Source organism: Rattus norvegicus, chromosome 4, assembly GCF_036323735.1.
Source record: "Rattus norvegicus strain BN/NHsdMcwi chromosome 4, GRCr8, whole genome shotgun sequence".
Taxonomy (NCBI): domain Eukaryota; kingdom Metazoa; phylum Chordata; class Mammalia; order Rodentia; family Muridae; genus Rattus; species Rattus norvegicus.
Genome location: NC_086022.1, coordinates 85,577,652 through 85,597,100, shown reverse-complemented (window position 1 = coordinate 85,597,100; position 19,449 = coordinate 85,577,652). Strand labels below are relative to the sequence as shown.

The window sequence follows — 19,449 nt, the reverse complement described above, 5'->3', positions numbered from 1 at the left end:
GAGAGAGAGAGAGAGAGAGAGAGAGAGAGAGAGAGAGAGAGAGAGAGAACTGAGACCCCAGCAGGAGCAGGGAGAAAGTTGCCCAGAGAGATGGAGAAGTGGCCCCGGAAGGCTAGGCATAGTACTCTGGGCAGAAAGACAGAAGAAAGCACGGAGCTTCTGAGTATCTTGAACCAAAGCTGAGTTCTCCATAGCTTCTCCTGGATGGCTGCATCTCCCAGAAAAGCCTGAACCTCTTAATCACATTCCTAGAATGCCTTCCCCTCAAAGCCAGGGGACAACCACTGCTTAAGCTTTTAACCCCTGCACAATAGGCCCACTTGTCAGGAGCAACGCCTGTGTGCTCCCAAGATCTGTGCCTGTCATCACCCAGGGCAGGGATGCTCCACCGAACCTGGTTCTAGGACTCTGGATCTGTATCCCAACTTCCGAGTCAGAGTCCCTTGGAGTTCCCCTCCCCCACCTGTTTTTCTCGCTGTTTTGGTTTTCTTGTCGTTGTTGTTCTGATACAGTTTCAAATGTACAGAAAAGTTTAGTGATTGGACCACACCCACATCCCCTTTGTCCAGGCCTCTGCCATGTGTGCTACACCAACATGCAGATCTCCATGCTCCTCTAGGTTTACGGGACGGTTTAAAGAGCCATGGGTAACTAGGACCTCTCAAACAAGTGGGTAGTCCTGGTCCGGTGGTCTCAGCCAATCCCCATGAATATTCGGGCCCATCCTGCCTCTCTACTCTTGGCTCCTGGCTCTGAGGAGCTACAGCCCCATCAATGCTGGCGGGAGGACCATACACATTAAGCCCTGCTCTGGGAACTGGAGTTTGTCCCCTGGCCGCCTGCAGAAGTAGCTGCCCAGAGCCAGCTATAAATAACCTGGAGGGCCGACTGTGGGGTGGTGTCACTGCTACCCTGGGGGAGGCGGGTGAAGAATGCCCTGGTGCCCAGGGCTTTACCTTGGCTGGTAGGTCGGGCAGGGTAGGACAGGCCTGGGGGAGGGGCCGGACAGACCTCCTTCCGAAGCAGCCGGCTTCTGGTCCCTATCCCTGAGCAAGCGAGTGGCAGGATCTGGTGTCCCATGGGGACCCCAGGCTCTCTTCCCAGTGCACAACTCCTCCTCTGCCTATACTCTCTGCTCCCACTGCTCCAGGTAAGTGGCTAAGTGGGTGTGCTGGGGCCATCAGAACGGGAGCTCCCAGTTCTATGACAGAGGGAAGGAGGGGAGTCTCAGGACTTGGTGTTTGAGTAGCACTGGAATCTATGTCTCTGAAAATGAGACAGAGTCTCATACCTAGATGGGACAGGACAAGGAACAAGAAGACTAACATCAGTTAAGATAAGAGAGGAAGGAGTTCTATGTGGATTAACATGGGGCTCTGAGATGACACTATCCTGTGCAGGACCTGTCCTTCATGGTTAGCAATAGTCTAACAATTTCTCTAGAAATTCTCTGCTGTTAAGCCTCCCCTCCCCCACAGCTCTCTTCTCCGCCCTTTCTCCTACAGATCACTAGAGAGCTCCCCTCACCCACCACTGCCTGTCCCTACCTCTACTAACCTCAAATGAGTCATGAGCAAAGGGCCAGGAGAGAGAGAGAGAGAGAGAGAGAGAGAGAGAGAGAGAGAGAGAGAGAGAGAGAGAGAGAGAGGAGAGAGATCTGAGGAAGAGGGTGGTCCCCAAAAGCAGGTGTGGAAGCAATGAACTGCCAACTGTCTTTTCACTTTACATGTGGAGAGACTGAGGCCCAGAGACCAAGGTTACCTTCCTAAGACCACACTTCTCCTGAAAACAAAAGCCAAAAAACCCAAACTACGTTCAGATCATCCCAAAAGACAGAGCCCTGGAGTAATCTCAGGGACAGCATCTTAAACCTTGGTATCCTCAGATATGCCAGGACTGATTCATTAGACAGTCATTCCAGACATGCAGTAAATGTCTATCTGAGGCACGATGGTTTTTGCCAGCTTGGACTGGCTCCCCAAACTTACCCAGCCTCAGTCTCCTCATCAGGAAAAAAAAGATACTATCTCAACAAGGTCATCCTGAAGAAGAACTGAGATGACACAAGTCAAGCCTTGAGGCACGGTGCTTATGTGGAGAGGGCCCTGTCTTCCCTGAGGCCTGGCTAGGACCAGGAGGTGGGTACCAGACTTAGGTACGGGCTATAGGACTCAACTTCCTTCAGGACCAGCCCAGGCTCATCTCTGCCTTCTCTAAGGTCCCCAGCCTGAGACAGAAATCAGTACCTTGCCCAAAGTCACTCAGCATATCCGTAACTGGAGAGTAAATACCTTGGGCTTTCTGATCCCCAAGCCCAACCTTCCTCACCCTGGGCCTTCCTGGTAATAGGATTGATTTCTGGGTGCTTGGCCAACTATTCTGAGAGTTCAGCCCCCAGGGAAATGAGAGCTAGAGAGCCAGGCAGCAGCACGGAGGAGAAGCAGCGGGAGCATGGTGGCTTGCCGCCCTCTCATTTATCCAAGGCGAACTTAACACACAGAGTACCCACAGAGTAAGGACACAGCTGTGCAAGCCCACCCTGGGCGTCTGCCTTGGTGGATTCCCAGCCAGAAAGGGCCCTGGCAGGAAGACTAGCAAAGAAATAGTGTGTGTTGACAACCTTTGTAAATCGGGTCTGCAGAAAGAGATTAAAAAGGTGTGAGAGACACCAGCAGGAAGTGGAGGATTCTGGTGGGAGGAGGCCGACCAGCAGTATGTGAAGAGGGGCTGAGGGAGGCCATCAGGTGCCAGGTCTAGAGGCCTTACCTCTGGAAGAGGCATATGGGAAGACCTCTAAACTGGAGTGCGGCTGGGGCTGGTTTCCAGGAGAGAGAGGTCAGGGTAGAAGTAGCAAGAATATTCCTCCTCCAGTCCACCCCTCCAGAGCCTGGAGGGTGTAGCCAGTCTTTGAACTAAGACTTCTAGCTTATCTTCGAGGGCCTCTGGAGGCCTCAGAGAAACAGTGCATTCTGCATGCCAGGCTGTGTGCTGGTTTCCCAGACTAGTGGTCCAGACAGGGTGAGCACGCTAGATGACATGTTTGTTCCAAGATCCCTAACTTTTTAAGTAAATCTTCCAGTTTGAGTTTCAAATTTTGGCATTATAGATCTTACCTTCACTTCAGTGCAGTTCATATAAATATTCCAAATTATGGGGAAACTCCCAAATCTCAAACACTTGTAGTCCTGCAAGCAAGCACGTCAAATGAAAACACTGCCTGTCCTCTAGTCAGCTGCACCTCTGTGAAGGCTTCAGGAGCCCAGCCCCTCCCAGTCAGTCCCAGTCCCTCTCCTTGGGATGAGGAAACTTTCTCCTGAGGTCTCGAGGCAACCTCCTACAGTCTCTTGCTGGTTTTCATCCAGAGAAGGCCCAGTAAAAGGAGGAGACACTGAGAACTCTGGATGTCTTCAAACGGCTGTAGAAAACTGGACTTTATATAATCCACTCCATCCTCTCCCAAAATTGAGTTCCTGGACTTTAATACCACCCTCCTACACACTCCCCCACATGCTACCCCTTGCCAAGAGTGCAGTCTACCCAAGGCCATTTCCCAGAAGCTTGGTCATCTAATGTCTCTCCACCAAAAATTTAACTCCATTTGGAGTGTTTTCTAACCTAATCAGCTAATTTAGTTTCTTTGGCTTTTCCATTTTGCCAATGTTTAAGTATTTTATTTTTTCTGAAGCAATTTGTCTGCGGGACGCTGCCTACTGAGTTCCGCAGAACTCAGATGTCCTGAATTTGCTGCTCTAGAGTGACGGCACGGCTTCGCGTCTTCCTCATTTCCCCCATCTGACTGGAACCAGTTTGTTTAGTATGATGGTTCAGAATTCTAACTCCTGAAGATGGCCTCTTAGATCTACAGAGTTAGGAGGATGGCCTGCTTTGCATCTTGACTCTGTTTGGTTTTCTGTGCAGTTGGCCTAAGCAAAGCATGTAGGGCTCCAGCTAGGTGCCACGTGAGTCCATGCTTTAAGCTTCAAAACCCAGCCCTTAGACCCTCCAATCTCCATCTGTCAATTGAGGAGGGGAGAGGAGGTCAGGGCTCATGGCTGCTGCTGGGGCCCAGGTGGGAAAGAGACGGGATGGAAGAGAAAACCCTCACCAGTTCTTAGAGAAAAGAGCAGAGGGAGGAGGCCAGAGACACCCCAGGGCCTGCCGGGATAGATTTGGAACTGGAAAGGAGACATCAAGGCATCTTAGGAAGAAGGGCTCACCAAAGAGCCCACTGGAGCAGAGCTGCAGGGGTAAGAAGCCCACCAGAGGCCTCTGATGTCTTGGGGTCCTCATTTGAGGTACCACATCCTGTAAGCTATATTTGAGCATTGAAAGTCTCCCATTAAGGTTGCTGACCCCCATGCTCTAGAAAGCAGTAGCCTGTCCAGTCTAGTTGTCACCCTCAAGAGGAATAGCTCCACTACTGCCCCCCACTCCTGAATCCCAACGGGACCCAGATTTGCTTCTCTTCCGGTTCCCTTGCCATTCTCCTCCAGTGTCTCCTTTCTCTTCCTCTTCATCCTACCTCTCTTCCTCCTTACTTCTCTGTCCTTATCCTGCCTTCTCCCCTGCTTCCTATTCTCCCCTCCCCACCCTCTTCTTCCCCACTCTGCCCTCCCCTCCCCCTTCTATCCTCCCCCTCCTTTTCTTCTTCTCTTCCCTGACCACCTCCCTGAGTGGAGGTAAATGGACACACTGAATGAGGCAGAGAGTAGGAGGAGCTCTCACTCCCTAGTTCCTTTCCTGACCTTGGACTGCAGAGAGAAGAGGCAGGAAGGGGCTGGTTCCTGGTCCAGCCTAAGACTCAAGGTCCATAAATCTGCCTGACTTAGGCAGAGGCCTAAATTTAGAGGGAACTTGTCACCAGACCCAGGAGGAGGAGGAGGTCCAGCCAGACCCCCTGGCTCCTGTGAGGTGGCACCTATGTGCCTGACTGGCACCTAGGACACAAGCTCTGCTTGGATAGTGCCCAGGGAGAGGAAGAACAGCTGGAGCCTTGGCTCTGACCTCCTATCCCCTTCCCTGCCAGGGCTTCTGCCTTCTTCAATAAGGGGCTAGAGACGGGAAATGGGCTCCACACTGGCTAACCTCTTAGGGAACATCAAAGCAAAGGCAATCTGAGGAAGAGCAAAAATTCAGAGCTGGAGTTCCAAGAACAGGGAGTGGCATTGACCCTACCTAGCCAGGGTAACAGGGCTCTTCATCCATCCATGCACCCATCCAATCACTCAGTCAACAAACATTTGCTGAGCACCTGCTGTGTACCAAACCATGGTCAGGAACTTTGGGCACAGGTGTGTACCCTGATCTGCACTGGGACTTCTGTGGTAGCAGTGAAGGTGAGGGCAGCTCTCTAGTCTCAGGCTATCCAAGGGTAGTGTAGAAGCAAAAGCTGGCCAGTCAGAAGACTAGGGTGATGGCCAAAGAAAACGAAGGCTGCTCTCTGCACATTACATGGGTCTCTATTTCCCTGGAGTCCATCTAGACTTCTGCAATTCCATTCTTCCCTGACAATGCCTCCATGGAAGTGGCATATACCCCTCAGTGAGGGCTTAACTGGGCCTCTCAGAGAACAGTCTCATATACCCAGGATCCCAGGCTTCAGTCTATGGGGAACCCAGACTCCATGACCCTTCTTGGAGTCCAGTAATGGATTAGAAGAGCTCAAGACCTCAAGGAAACATCTGGTCCAGCCAGATACCTGTTGACGGAGAAGAAGGGAGAAAGGACACAGCTGAAGGAAGGTGCTGAATAAGGCGAGGTGGGTAGGGTGCGGTCCTTGGCTTCACAGCCAAACTACAAGTCTCTCAATGTGTCAGGAGACTGTGTTCCACAGACAAGACAGACCATTAGCACAGCGGTTACTAAGGCAGTCTATCTTAGTCAGTGTTCTGTTACTGGGAAGAGACACCATAAACCAAGGCAACTCTCTTAAAAGAAAGCGTTTCATTGGGGGCTCGCTCCCAGTTTCAGAGGGTTAGTCTAGTAACATCACAGAAGCACACAAGGCTCTGGAGCAGAAGCTGAGAGCTCCATCCTGATCCACAGGCAGAGAGAGTGAGACTGAGCCTAGCGTGGGCTTTTGAAACCTCAAAGCCCAGCCCTAGTGACATATTTCTTCCAACAAGGACACATATTTAAATCATGTCAAGGAGTCCCACTCCTGGTGGCTAAGCATTCAAATACATGAGCTTATGGGGGCCACTCTCATTCATACTGTCAAACAGACCCCACCCATTTCTACCTGGGAATGTGTCTGAAAGTTCCATGCTCCTCATCAGGACTCCAGGAGCTCTAAGAGCTACCTCTTTAGAAAGAGAAGACACATCTCCCACTCAGAAAATCACAAGGGGTTCAGGAGTTCTGTGTCAGTGGACCAGGGACCAAGGCCAAATAGAGTCTCCATTCTATATCCTAACATTGCAATGTAAATTTCCCTTTTCCTTGCTTGGACCTCTGACCTGCTGGCTGCACCTGCCTCCTGTGACCCAGCTCTCTGTGAGGTCTCCCCATCATCCACTCTGCTCATATATGGCTGGCAAGGGGCTTCTGAGCGCCACGTTTGGGCTGGTGTCCTAATGGCCTGAAGATCTTGCCTTTGTATTCTTATCTAGGACTGGCCTTTCTATGTGTAACAAGACCAGTCAGTCATACACATAGCTCATCAGGCTGTCTGGGCTGGAATCTTGCCCTGGGCTCTTACCTGCTGTGTGGCCTTGGCTTCTGTGAAGTGGGATTATTCACAGCTCTCTCAGAAACTGTGGCAGGGAGTAAATGAGCTGTCTTCTGGTCTCATTTTAGAGCTATGCCCAGCACACAGCAAGCATCACACAAGAAAGTGTCTGTCTCTCACTGCCTCCTACCCTCTCAACAAGCACCCCCCCACAACCAAGTTCTGCTGGCCTGTGTCCTCCTCTCACCAGCATCCTCCCATCCCCCAACAGTGTCCCCAAACCAAGTTCTGCTGGCTGCCTTGAGCCTTTGTTCATTTGCTTCATGGGGTCATTCCTCTTCTTACTGTTCACCCTGATACTTCTCTACTCATCTCCCCTTTGGATTCAGCTCTCAGTTCATGCTTCCCAGAGTCTTGAAAGCCTTGACAAGACATCCACTATGCAATACTGAAGAGTGAGCCTGGTGAGGGAGGTGGAGGTCATGTCTGCAGGAGCTCAGTGTCCACTGAAGAGATGAGACTGGTCTCAGAGAGGTTCAGTAGCTTTGCTGAGGCCATGCTGTACAGAAACAATGTTCCCTAGAAAGCTGAATGTGGGACTCTCTGAAGCTCCACTCAAACTACCCACAATGCTGCTCTTTCCCTACCTACCGACCATCTCAATAGCCATCAAGGGTTCTGCTCAAAATAGGTACCCAAAGGATGTGCTGTGTGCTTGAACTGAGTTCAGTGTAATCACGTAGACCTTGGGTGGGTGTGGGGCAGAGTAAAAGAAGATTCTTGGCTATGCCAACTTTGGAATCATGGAAAGAGGAGTTTGGAGAGACAGAGAAAGAACCAGAGCCAGGGTATGCGAATATTCCAAAGCCTACTCTGATCAGCTCTTCTTGTCCAAGATGGAGCAATACTGCCCTATACTGAGCACAGTGCTACTGTGCCCACACCCAGCAAGGGGCTTTGCTCAGAGAGAGCTGGCACTGCCTGGGCCCAAGCATCTGAGACAAGGTTGGTCCCATATCACCAGAGTCCTGAGAACATTGCCCTCCCCCACCCTGTGGGCTCAGAGCAAGAGGCAGACAAGTCACCTAGGTCAAGAAGAAGACATTTGGGGGCCACATATATTGTGTTAGGGTCTCTGAGAAGTGTAGATGGCATCTGAGGTGCACAGTCTGTCTAGCCATGGTGGGCTTCCACTGTCTCTGTGGTCTTTGGTTCCCTAAAAGCCTGCCCCTCCAAGAAGTACTTGCGCTCTCTCTCTGTCTCTCTCTCTGTCTCTCTGTCTCTCTGTCTCTGTCTCTGTCTCTCTCTCTCTCTCTCTCTCTCTCACACACACACACACACACACACACACACACAATGGGATGACAGAGGGGCTGTGCACCCCCCTCCTTCCTTGCCCACTCTGCTGCTTTCCCACTCGTCTCTCTTTAGGATTCAGTTCTAAGTCCTGGCATCCCATATCCTTGACTGGTCTTGACAAGACAGGACACTTATTCATCATACGGTATTAAAGGCTGAGCCCAGAGAAGGATGCAGAGTTCATCTTCAAGAGCCCAGTGTCCATGAAGACAAGAGATGACTAAGCAGCAGAGGGTCTGGCCTGAAAGCTCCCTTAGCCACTTGATGTGCAGTCCTTGTACTGAGCAGGCAGGGTCTTTGTGACATCCAGGAGCCTGGTATAAAGGAGCTCCCAGCAGTGTCCAGAGCCTGTGCCCAGAATCCTATATCCTGGTCTCTTATATCCTAGAAGCATAAAACAAAAGCCTAAGGTTGACAGCTCAGGATGTCCCTTAGAGTGTGTGTGTCTGTGCATGTGTTTGCATACACAAACGTCCCTGAGCACCCAAGGCTACCAGCAAAGTTCCAGTAAGCCACGTAGGCACAAGCACAACATCTGAATGATGGGGTTATTAATCAGCAGCTCCAAGTCAGCATGGGGAGACCAAGTGTTCAGCCTCCAGCTCCAACCCAGAAAACAGACCAAATGTGATGTTTGAGGGCCTCAGCCTAGGGGGACATCCTGGGGCAAACACTGGCCCAGCTGTCCAGGAAAGAAATCCTGACAAGCAAGAGAAAGACAGCTGCCTGCTAAGGGAACAATGACTTATGCAGCCTCAGAATCAAAAGTGACAGGGCTGAGAGGAACCCAGAAGTACACACACACACACACCACACACACACACATTTGCGTGTGCATGCGCATACACATGCACACTAGTGTGCAACTCAAAGAGTAAGAGAAGCATGGTCTTGGGAGGAGCTGTAGGCAAGGGTTAGGATTTTAGAGGGCTTTGCTCCAATCCAGCCTTATGTCATTTTCCCCTACTTTTTCTGCCTTTGCAGATGCTGTGCTCCCCACTTAGGCAGGGACTCTTATTAGCTAAGCAAACTCCTACTCACATGTCAAAACACATTTCTTTGTGTTCTTTTTTCCATGCCACTAATCCAGAAAATGCCCCCACCCAGGGCAGACATGCTCACATCTGTTTTATCCACAGTGCCCAGCAATTACTCTGAAGACTTTCCTGGAAGATGGGGTCCTAGATGGCTTTGGGTTGGATTTCTACTGTCACGTCTGCTCTTTAATGGGTATCTGAACTGGCACTGTGGTCCTTCCTCTCTCACCCACTCATTCTTTCATCATCATAAAACTCTCCCCCTACAGGAAGCCCGCCAAGACCTGGTTAGTTCTCTCTCCCATGTGTTAACCTTTATGTCTCTCCAATTTATCAGAGACAGGAGAGCTAAACTGCAGTCTGCCTTTCCCGCCTCAGCTCTCTCTCTAAGTTTAGGATACATTCACCTTGCCTAGACACTTAAAATTACCACAGGACCAGAAGGCCAACTGCAAGCATTTGCTGGGAGCTTTACTGATAGAGATCAGGGGACTAGATTGGTATATTCCATCCAGTGGTGGGAAAATCACCTTTGGGGGCTGAGGGAATGGATAGAGTCCTGCCTCAAAGGTGTCCCTTCCTAGACCACTTGTACAGCTCTTGTGGGATTCCAGGCCAGGCAGGAGGACTGCTTTCCAAGAGGGCTTGAGTATCTCCCTGTTGAACTGTCCCTCTCTGCAGGAAAGGTAATAGAAGTGAGGTGCATGACTGGGTGCCTGGCCAGTAACCCCCTCTCTGTTCCCCTAGGTGGCCCAACCAGGCCAGGCACTCCAGGACCAGCCCCTGTGGACACTTTTGGAGCAGTACTGCCATAGGACCACAACTCGGAATTTTTCAGGTATGCATGTTGCCAGTCCCCACCCCATCCTGCAGTAATCCTGGGACCTGAGGGAGGCCCTGGAGCTTACGCAAAGAAGCACACAGGGTAGCACACTGGCCTTCAAGCCCAATTTGGCCTCTTCATTGAGGTCTTTGAATAGTATCCTATTCCATTAGAACTGTGGGATCTGGATCAATGGCAAGAATTTGGCCAGAGAGTCTCTTCTTGTTCACTGTCCCTATCTGGACACCTGGGGGAAAATATCGGCTACACTGGTGTGTTTGGGAGCCCAGAGAGAGGATGACCCTTCTGCTTTCAAACTCAGTCAAAAGGCAAGACTAGCAGAAGGTGTAAAAACATCTCTGGTTGCCGTGGCTACAGGCATCACCCCAGTATGGTCCTGTGAAACAGAAGCCAGGCTCTGGGCTCTGACCCTCTGAGGTTTCCAGAAGCTGACTCACACAGTGAGGGGACGTGCTGCTGAACATTGAGGCGCTCTGGGGAGATACTTCTAGGGCCCCTCCCTCTCTCCCAGACTTCCAAAGGGCTGGTTCACAGAAACACCATGGAAAGAGAACTTAGGAGGGTGAGAGTATCCTGTGGCTCAGAACCTGTCAGGGCTCAAGGGGACAGGAGTGCTGGCCAGCCCTGCATATCCGAACACAACCGAGGTAGACATAAAGGAGTTAAATCCGACCGCCTGCACCTCTATTATGGGGCTGTCCAGAACTCAGCTCTCAGAGTCACAGACCAATCTTGTCCCACCTCCTCCATGAAGCAGCTCTGTGGCTTTGGGCAAGGCACCTGTCTATATGAGTTTCCTAGACTACTTGGGTGGCTGGCTGGATTCGAACTCATCTTCTCTTCTCCCTATTCTTGAGTCTGGAAGGGCATGGCTCAGGTTGATTATTCCAAGGCCCCTCTCTGGCCTTTCCTGTTCTCAGGTCTTCCTCTGAGAGGGTGTGTCCCACCTCCTCTTCTTAGAAGGCTGCTCATCCTATGAACTGTGCCTACTGGCCAAATTGCATTCATATTATTTGAATCACCTCTGGAAAAATCCCAGACCCAATTAAGACCACATTCTGAGGTATTAGGACTTTGAAATGCAGTGTGAAAGCTTGGAGGGGCAGCATTTAGTCTATGTCAGTTTCTTCATCCATTAGAGAAAGTTAGGGTTGAAGTCTATCTAAAAGGCACACTTTGGCAGAGGGGACAGACAGCATGGGCCATGCCTAGCAGACATAGGCAGGATGAGATGGAGGCCCCTTACTTCAGGAGTGCCATCCCTTCCTTCACTTTTTCATTGGAGGAAACACTGCTGTTCAAAGACACCCTGGCCTCTCCCTGTCTTCCCTGCCCAGATGTTTAGAAAGGTGGCACAGATGTCCCACCCCCAACTTGAGTTGAGGGAGAAAGTCCTCCTCTTGGACACCTGCCTTCCCTGCCTAATTTTTAGGGCCTATGTCTGCTGACAAAACACACCTGAACTAAATTTAAACAAAATTTGGTTGAAAAATCTTTTTGACTCATAAGGTAAGAGCTCATTAACTCACAGCACAGCAGTTTTGACAGTACCTTGAGTCCCTGATGAGTTCCTCGTCCACAGAGCCTCACCTTGCTTGTTTGTTTTTTATTTTATTTTATTTTTTGAGGTCTTTTGGCTTTTCACTTTGCTTTGTTTTCGCCAGAAGCAAGCTGTGATTGTGGCCATGGCTTTCTAACCTGTGCTTCTCTCTAATAACTGAGAGTGAATGCTTCCTTGTGTCATTAAATATTCATCCAGTGCGTCGCTGGTGACGCTGCCTAGCAGCCACTGTGAGGACACATCACCCCTCATTAGCCACGGCCCTGGGGTGGACATGGGAACTGTTAGGATGCCTGCTGGGCTGCAGAAATTGCTTCTGTTGTCCCCACATGGGAGCAGTCTCTTCTCTTGTGTCCACTAGTTAGGAGAATGTGGAATTGACTAAGAAGTGCAAAATAAAGCAAAACTGCGCTCACCATCCTTCAGAGACTCTTACATTCGAACACCTGAAAAGGAAGAAAAAGGAGCAAGGGGGAACAAATGCAACCTTCAAGACAGCGCTTCCTCCGGGAAGGCACCTGTGGGCCTGACTGCTAATATCTGTTCCATTGGGCGGCCAGCTCATTATGGTCACTGCTATACAAAGGCCTCCATTAAAGAAATGACCATAAAACAAGTTTAGTCCATGTGTATGTGGGCTGATGATGACAAGGGACTGTAAATCAAAGGCTATGACCAATTGTGCTGTATGCCCCTGTGGTCCAAATAAATGAAACAATCCACAGAGTCAGGAGAGCAATTATAACTTCCAGCAAGATTTTAATGGAATGTTTCTATTTTATTCATCACACATGCATTTATATATATTTGAAAAATGCTAGGGAATTATTGGGAGGCATATTATTTATTCTATTCAGAGACAATATAAGGGTCCAGAGGCATCCAAGGAATCTTTTAAGTAACTTTCCAGTCCAAGATGCATGGCTACTCATACACAAAGACACTCATGTGTGCACACACAGGAAGGCATACTATGATTAGAGGGGAAGGGAGCCTGGCCAGGCAGATAGAACCCTGGGTTTTCCTCAGCCCTGTGGCTAAGGAGCCTGTTTGGTTCTTTTGATGTTTGTTTGTTGGTTTGTTGGTTTGTTTTCCCATGTGATGGATACCATCTCTGGAGCATTCTGATGGGTGTTGGGGACTCTGGGGAAAATTAGGCTTGCCCACCCATGGAACCTCAGGTGGGTAGAGTTGGCTAAGTCCGGGTTGGTAGAGCTTTAGTGAGACCTAGAGCAGCCCCTATGACTAGGGAAGCCTCTTGAGCAGTAAGGGCAGAAGAGGTAAGACCACAGTTGCATGCTTGCAGGAAGAGGAAAAGAAGCTGCAGAGTTGAAGGGAATTCTAAATGGCGGGAGACCTTGGCTAAAGCACAGAGGGCTCAGCCAGCAACAGAGTGAAGATGGGGGATGGGCTTCACCAAGTGTCTTCTTTATAGTGCCAAAGACACTGGCTCCATCCTGGAGGCTGTGCGGAGCTAAATGTGGAAGTAAGACGACGTGACCACAATTGCAAAGTCTTTCCATCTTCCCTATGAAGGAAATGGGAAGCCGGCTGTGGTGCCGCAGAGATGAGCACAGCTGGCAGACTGGCACAGGGAACTGGCTTTCCTTCTCTGCGTGTCTGGACAGTGCATATGTGGGTGGGATTATCACTACAGCCTTTCCTGGTCCTGCAGCATGGATCCATTGTTGAACATCCGGACACCATGTCATCTCCTCTGTTCTTAGGCAGAGTTAGGGGAGGTATGACCTGGAGCATCCCTCAATGTCATAGTTTAAGAGAGTTGCTCCACACCTCACTATAACTCCCAGAATAAGATGGCATTGCTTGTCCTTAGCCATCCCTAAAAAGACTTCCTGTGTACACCCTGTCATGGAGGGCAGCCTCTCACAGAAGCAACGGCTAACCCTATAAGCCTTGTTGTCCACTTGGCACTTGCATGGTTGGGGGCGTGAATGAGAGCATGCGTAGTTTTGCCTGAGTGCAGCACTCTGACAGTAGTGTCTGTGGGCTCTGCAGGCCTATTTAATGGCATGGATGGGGCTGTGCAGTGGATGTGTCTAAGCTGGCCTAGCATTATTCATCACCACCATAGCTTCTATTAGTGGTGACCCAAGATGTGAGACACTGAGTAGCAGAAACACATCCCTCAGCCCAATTCCTCATGACAACAGGGCCCTCCCTGGCACCTGATCCACTTCCCTGAACCTACCCTGCAGTGTTCCTGGCCCCACTAGGCTGAAATGTACCTACTTTCCAAATATGTGTCCTTTCATGCCTAGCTTGGGTCTACCATAGGACTGACTGGAAGCCTCAGGGACCTCTGTCCACCCCCCTCTTCCTCTTTACTAAACAGCCTCCACCTTGCTTGTATAGAGCTGGGTCTAACCTAAGGAAAGCCATCTTGCCATTTCTGCATTTGCCCCCTTGCGAGCATTAGAGTGAGCTGTGAAGCCAGTTGGTTTCCCTACTTAACATCACGAATCATGTACCAGCTGTGCCTGTAAACATGATATTATGAAGAAATGGTGACATGTCCTAGGATCCTAGAGGTCTTAAGTATTCATACATTTAGGGTGCACAGTAGCTTTTGGTCCTGACACTGAAGTGGTCACTTTCCAGAGGAAACTCTGTCAAGCAAGCAAGTCACCCAGTCCCTATTCTGTAGAAATCTGCATGTAAAAGGGTAGGTCAGAAGTGCTCACCACCTCCTTACTGTGGTATGTGTCTCCTGAGCCATGGCTCTGATTAGGAATAAAGTCACCCGGGGCTGGGGATTTAGCTCAGTGGTAGAGTGCTAGGAGGCGCAAGGCCCTGGGTTCGGTCCCCAGCTCCGAAAAAAAGAACCAAAAAAAAAAAAAAAAGGAATAAAGTCACCCTTTGCACTTGAATTGGTTTCCTTCTTCTCTGTGCTATGACAGTATATGAAGGGCCATCCTTTGCTAGTGAAGGAGACTGCATCCCTGTGAGGACGGACTCAGCCAGTCATGCTCAGACCTAAGACTGCCGAGATTTGGACCGGAGTCCCAACTGTCCATCCAGGAGGCAGAGGACAGATCTATCTGGTAGTCTGTCTCCCTGCCAGTTGGCAGGTCCTAGAGAGAGTCCAGGGCTCAGTCTGGTCTTACCACTTGCTCAGTCTCTCACAAACTCACTTGCTGTGCGAGGGAATGAGGGCACCATTAATATGGAGGCTAGGAAGACTGTACAAAAGCAATGGCAAGTTCTTTGGAGGACCGGCCTCTTTAGGGGGGCTTTGGCCTTCACTAGCACCTGGTCCCCTATGGAGGGTGCAGGAGGACTGGACTGGTTCTAGACCCTCTTACACCATGTCTATAGATGCTCTGGACTGTGAAGGAACTCAGAAAACATGCCACTGGTGGAGAAAAGTCAGGAAGGCTCTTGCCTCAGGCAACATGACAGAAAAGAGAGGCAAAACCGCATCCAGACTGGAAAAAAAAAACACCTAGGCAGGTTCCTCAACCTAGGCCCATCCACAGTTATAGGCCCACCCTGAGCACTCTACAGGGTGCTCACCCCTCCATTCTTGTGACTTTTCTCCACTCCTCAGATAGCCCTGCTTAAGCCAGGAGAAAGAGACCTGTTTTCACCTCTCACTCTATCTGGTGCCCAGGATACTAAAACCATCAAGTCTTCCAGATAATTTTAATTAATGTCTTCCTAGATATTCTCATCTCGCTGCTGGTGGCAAATCTGCCGGTGTGAAATCTGGCGTTGTCACCAGTTCCTGGCTCCTGCTGAGAGCCATCTACCTACTCCATATTTTCTCCATCTCTCTTAGACCCTCTCTGGTAAACTGTCTGCAACCCTCCGGGGCCCCTTCAATCCATTTTCTTCCCCAGGGCACAAATCTGCTGCTGGGCCGACTTGTTGCCCCTATCCATCTCTAGTGTACTCCTTTGGGAGGATAAATTTCAGGGTCAGGAGCAGACCAACTTTGGCTGGCAACGGGTGTAGGAAGGTGGTGTGGATTTCCTGTAGACCCGAGGCCTGCGACCCTCGATCCTCGGACGGGTTATTAGCCACCCCAGACCGTAGATCGTCAGCCCTGCCACCATTCCAGAGACTTCTCTGGTCAAGAGAGCACCGACGGGGCTGGAGATAGAGCCCCGCCCCCGACGCCGCTATTGGTCATGGTCGAGCAGGCGGCCCCTCATCTCCGTGAGCCCCGAGGCTTCTCTTGGCCAAGGTCCTAGGAGTGATCCGATTGAGAGCGGCGCCCCAAAGCTGCCGGGCTGGCCGGGGTGGGCGGGGAGGCACCTGGACGCTGCACTCTCTGGTGGCTCCGCGTCGCGCCAGGTCCCTCGCAGCCACGCGGGGCGCGCACTCCCACTCCCAACGCGCGCGGCTCCGGAGCGCAATGGACGCGGCGCTGCTCCTCAGCCTGCTGGAGGCCAACTGCAGCCTGGCACTGGCCGAAGAGCTGCTTTTGGACGGCTGGGGAGAGCCCCCGGACCCCGAAGGTAGGCAGGAGGCGAGAGAAGTAGCGGCACGCGGGCTTGCTCCATGGCTTTCTTCTAGCGTTGGTCTGAGTGGGGCCCCCGTGCTCGGGCCACCCCCTTTGAGCCTCTGTGCGCTCCCTCCTGTCTCCAGGTCCCTACTCCTACTGCAACACGACCTTGGACCAGATCGGGACCTGCTGGCCCCAGAGCGCGCCTGGAGCCCTAGTGGAGAGACCATGCCCCGAATACTTCAACGGCATCAAGTACAACACGACCCGTGAGTGCCCCTTGCTTGTCTCGTGCTGGCCTCCCAGAAAGGCGGTTCAGGAAGAGGGGAGGGCTCTGAACCCTGAATTGGACACCTACCGAGGGTCTCTGTACCCTGAAGCGCTTATTTCTGGAACTCTGTAAATGTGGGGGCACACCTTCTGTTCCTAACTCTACGACCGCTTCTAACCCAGGCTAAGTGGTGGTTTGCCCAGAGTTCTCATGCTACATTTGGAAAGAACTGAGCAAGAGAATAGGAAATGCTTCCTCCCCTTAGAGGCAAGCTCCCACACTGTTTAGGTGCCTGATGTGCGTCCCTTCGGGTCTCTGTTCATTCAATCCTCTCACATCCCTAAGGCAACACAGCAGACCGATGTTAAGGCCCGAGTCCAGTACCCACAGTGTGACTAAGGGGATCAGACCCAACTACTGGAGAGGAGAGATCGGGAGGGGAGAGGGACACGAGATGAGCTCCTATATCGGGGAACATACCAATCCTAGAGTCCGGGAAGCCAGAGGAGATAGGGGATCATCATTTTCCCTAACCCCTGGCACGCACTTGGCTTGTGAGTCTGGAGCCCTGGGCTGCATTACCTCTGTTCAACCTCAGGTAACTTGTGGGTTTGGATGAGGTCCATACCTCCACCTCCCAGTTAGAACAGCCTTCAGTTTCCTTCCTCCTGGAGAGCCCCCTGAGAGGTACACTACAGGAAAAAGAAGAGGGAAGCGGAGGTTGGGGTGGAGGGGCATTCAATCTGGGGTTTGTGTCAATGTGCACATGTCAATACAAATGGAAGCCAGGGCATGGGAGTCAGGACTGAGCTCTGTGAGATTGTGGGTAGCAATAGCTCGCCCACTGGACATCCTCACCTGTCCAGCCCTACATGCTAATATGGCACTGATGAGACTCTGTGGCAAGCTGTTTGTCTATAGCCCTTACATCCTAGCAGTAGTGTCTGAATTGTGATCTACCTCCTTCACACGTGCATGTCCCAGCTCTCTGAAGGCAAGAAGACCTTCACCTTATAGGTACTTAAAGCAAGGCCACAGTGCCTGCACTAGAGCCAGGCTCTACTCCCTGGGCTCAAGGAGCAGCCTGCTCTGACGAAGCTAAGACTGGATGCTCCTAATAGAAAGGAAACATCTGTGGAGGTAGAGGTGCCACTGACGAAGGTTTCCCCATCATCCAATCAACGCCTGCTAAGCACAATTAAAACAGATCTCATTGAGAGGTAGTGAGGATCCTAACCCAGGAGGTAGGCGAGAAATGCCTTCAAGTTCCCTCTCAGGAATAGCTAATGGCATTGTATTTCGAGGAAGTGACCTCTGTAACACTGGGCAATGAAGATCAGGTACCTAATTCAGAAGCACTGAGGCTAAGGGCCATGCAGGGCAAAGGGGGAATGACGGAGTCTGAGGACGCTAATTGTGAGCTCTTACCCTGTTCCCTCCAAGCAGCCTGGAACCCCACCTGAGCACAGCACAGCATCATATAACCAATCGCTGAACCCCTACTGTGTGCCAGCTACAGCAACTATACTTACAGTATTGAGACTGCCCTTGCATTTGCACTAGACATAAGAGTACAGAGTGTTAACTGCCCTGCTTCAGGAAAATCAGGGAGCTTATGGGAAGAAGGAGAGGCAGGGACATCGCATACCAGACCCCTCCCATCAAGTCCAATGAGAAACTGAAAAAAGGGTCAGGATGCCACTGAGGTCGGTAAATGTGGTAGCAATTAGCCCTTAGTATCTAATGAACAATTTTCTTCATTTGGACCAAAGTGCTGCCTGTACCTTAGGAACACAGGTCTGGGGGTGGGGTGCTGGCTCAGAGAGATACCTAGAGCTGGGAGGGTGCAGTTGGTCAGCCCTGGCTCCTGGCAGCAGTGGAAATACCCAATAGATGCTCTTCCTACCTGGGGCCAGCCCAGCACCTCTATCTGCTGTCTTCAGCTGGCCTTCTCAGTGGGCTCCTTCTTTAAAAAGAGAAAACCACTCAGCGAGGAACCTGAGGGAAGTTCCTAATCTCATCATGTCACGGGCACGCTTTCCCTCCCCAGTTCCCGGCCTCTCAGAAGGCAGATAGTGCTTGAGGATAGGAAACGCTCTGTGGAGATGGCAGTGTCTGCAGAGGGGCTTGTGGTCTGTTAACTCCGCTGAGCACAGAACCTTTACGTGCTAATCGCTGCCAGGTGCCTGAATCACCAGAAGAGCCTACTACCCACAATTCCACTCCTGCGGCCCCCTAAAGACCCACGCTGTTTTCAGACCCTAGCTGCGGAGCTCAGGCGTGGATATGTACCACAGAGTTCTTATGCACCAGGCCAGGCAGGAAGCCATGACCCTTATGCAACTACCTCGGGGCAACACCAAATCCAGGAGAGACGACAGTTGAGTTTGCAAGGAGGACCTGAGAAGACTCAAACCTCCAAGTCTAGAGGGTTAGTGAGGACTCAGCCCTCTGAGCTGCACTTTTGAGGCAGGTTTGGTTGAGCAGGTGGATATAAGATGGGCAAATGAAGGTTTTCCAGGCCAGAAAGAGCCATAGGAGGCCTGTGGGTGAGGTGTGCTTAGTGCCTGGGAACTAAGGAGTTTGTAGAATATAATAGGACAAAAGTTAATGAGACCAGAGAGAGGCATGGAGGACCGAAGATTCACAGCCCTGCAGAGGGCTTTATTGTAGCAATAAGAAAGAGCTTGAGCAAGATTGTGAGAAAGAAGAGCTAGGTTGAGGTACTCTTAGTCTTGGGGTGCAGGGGGAGGGGTCAGGAACACTGACAGCCCTTTGGTGGAGAAGATACTTTGGGAGCAGAGGAGGGTTTCCACATGACCTGTTGGAAAGGGCCTCATTGGAGCCATTTGCTTATGACACCCAGGGCCTTGGATGCTGGAATTGACAAAGGGAGAGGAAACGGCAAGGAACCAGGAATTGTAGAAAATGGGGGGGGGGATATATGCTTGCTTTGAGGCATTAAGGGGACCTCTGAGCAGAGGCATCCAAGAAGCAGCTATCTAGGTAGCAACAGCCCAGGAGAGCATCAGGGCACCAGGGTGGGGATGAGTTATGGGGCAACTGTGGAACCGTGTGGGAGCAGGTGCCAGAGAGCACATCAGAGCTGTCATTGGTCTTGTGCAGAGAGTATCACCAGATGCCACGGCCAACAATGGCCAAAGGGAAGGGACTCAGGCAGGGTCATGCACCCGAGTCCCCGAGTCCATGGCAGAACCACCTTAGGGCTTGTGTCC

At 51.1% G+C, this 19,449-nt stretch overlaps 1 protein-coding gene across 4 annotated transcripts in view; it reads left to right on the top strand.

Moving 5' to 3' along the window:
- Positions 1–897: 897 nt before the first annotated feature.
- Positions 898–19,449, top strand: part of Crhr2 (corticotropin releasing hormone receptor 2) — a 43,041-nt gene continuing 24,489 nt past the window's right edge. For 2 of the 4 annotated variants that reach the window (XM_006236557.4, XM_006236556.4), the window contains exons 1-3: positions 898–1,150; positions 9,814–9,904; positions 16,086–16,211. In XM_006236557.4, coding sequence (XP_006236619.1) covers positions 1,079–1,150; positions 9,814–9,904; positions 16,086–16,211 — 289 coding nt within the window. In that variant the 5' untranslated portion in view covers positions 898–1,078. Of the gene's footprint in view, positions 1,151–9,813; positions 9,905–14,473; positions 15,956–16,085; positions 16,212–19,449 lie in introns of those variants that run through there. The other 2 variants (XM_006236558.4, NM_022714.2) reach the window with 2 other exon arrangements.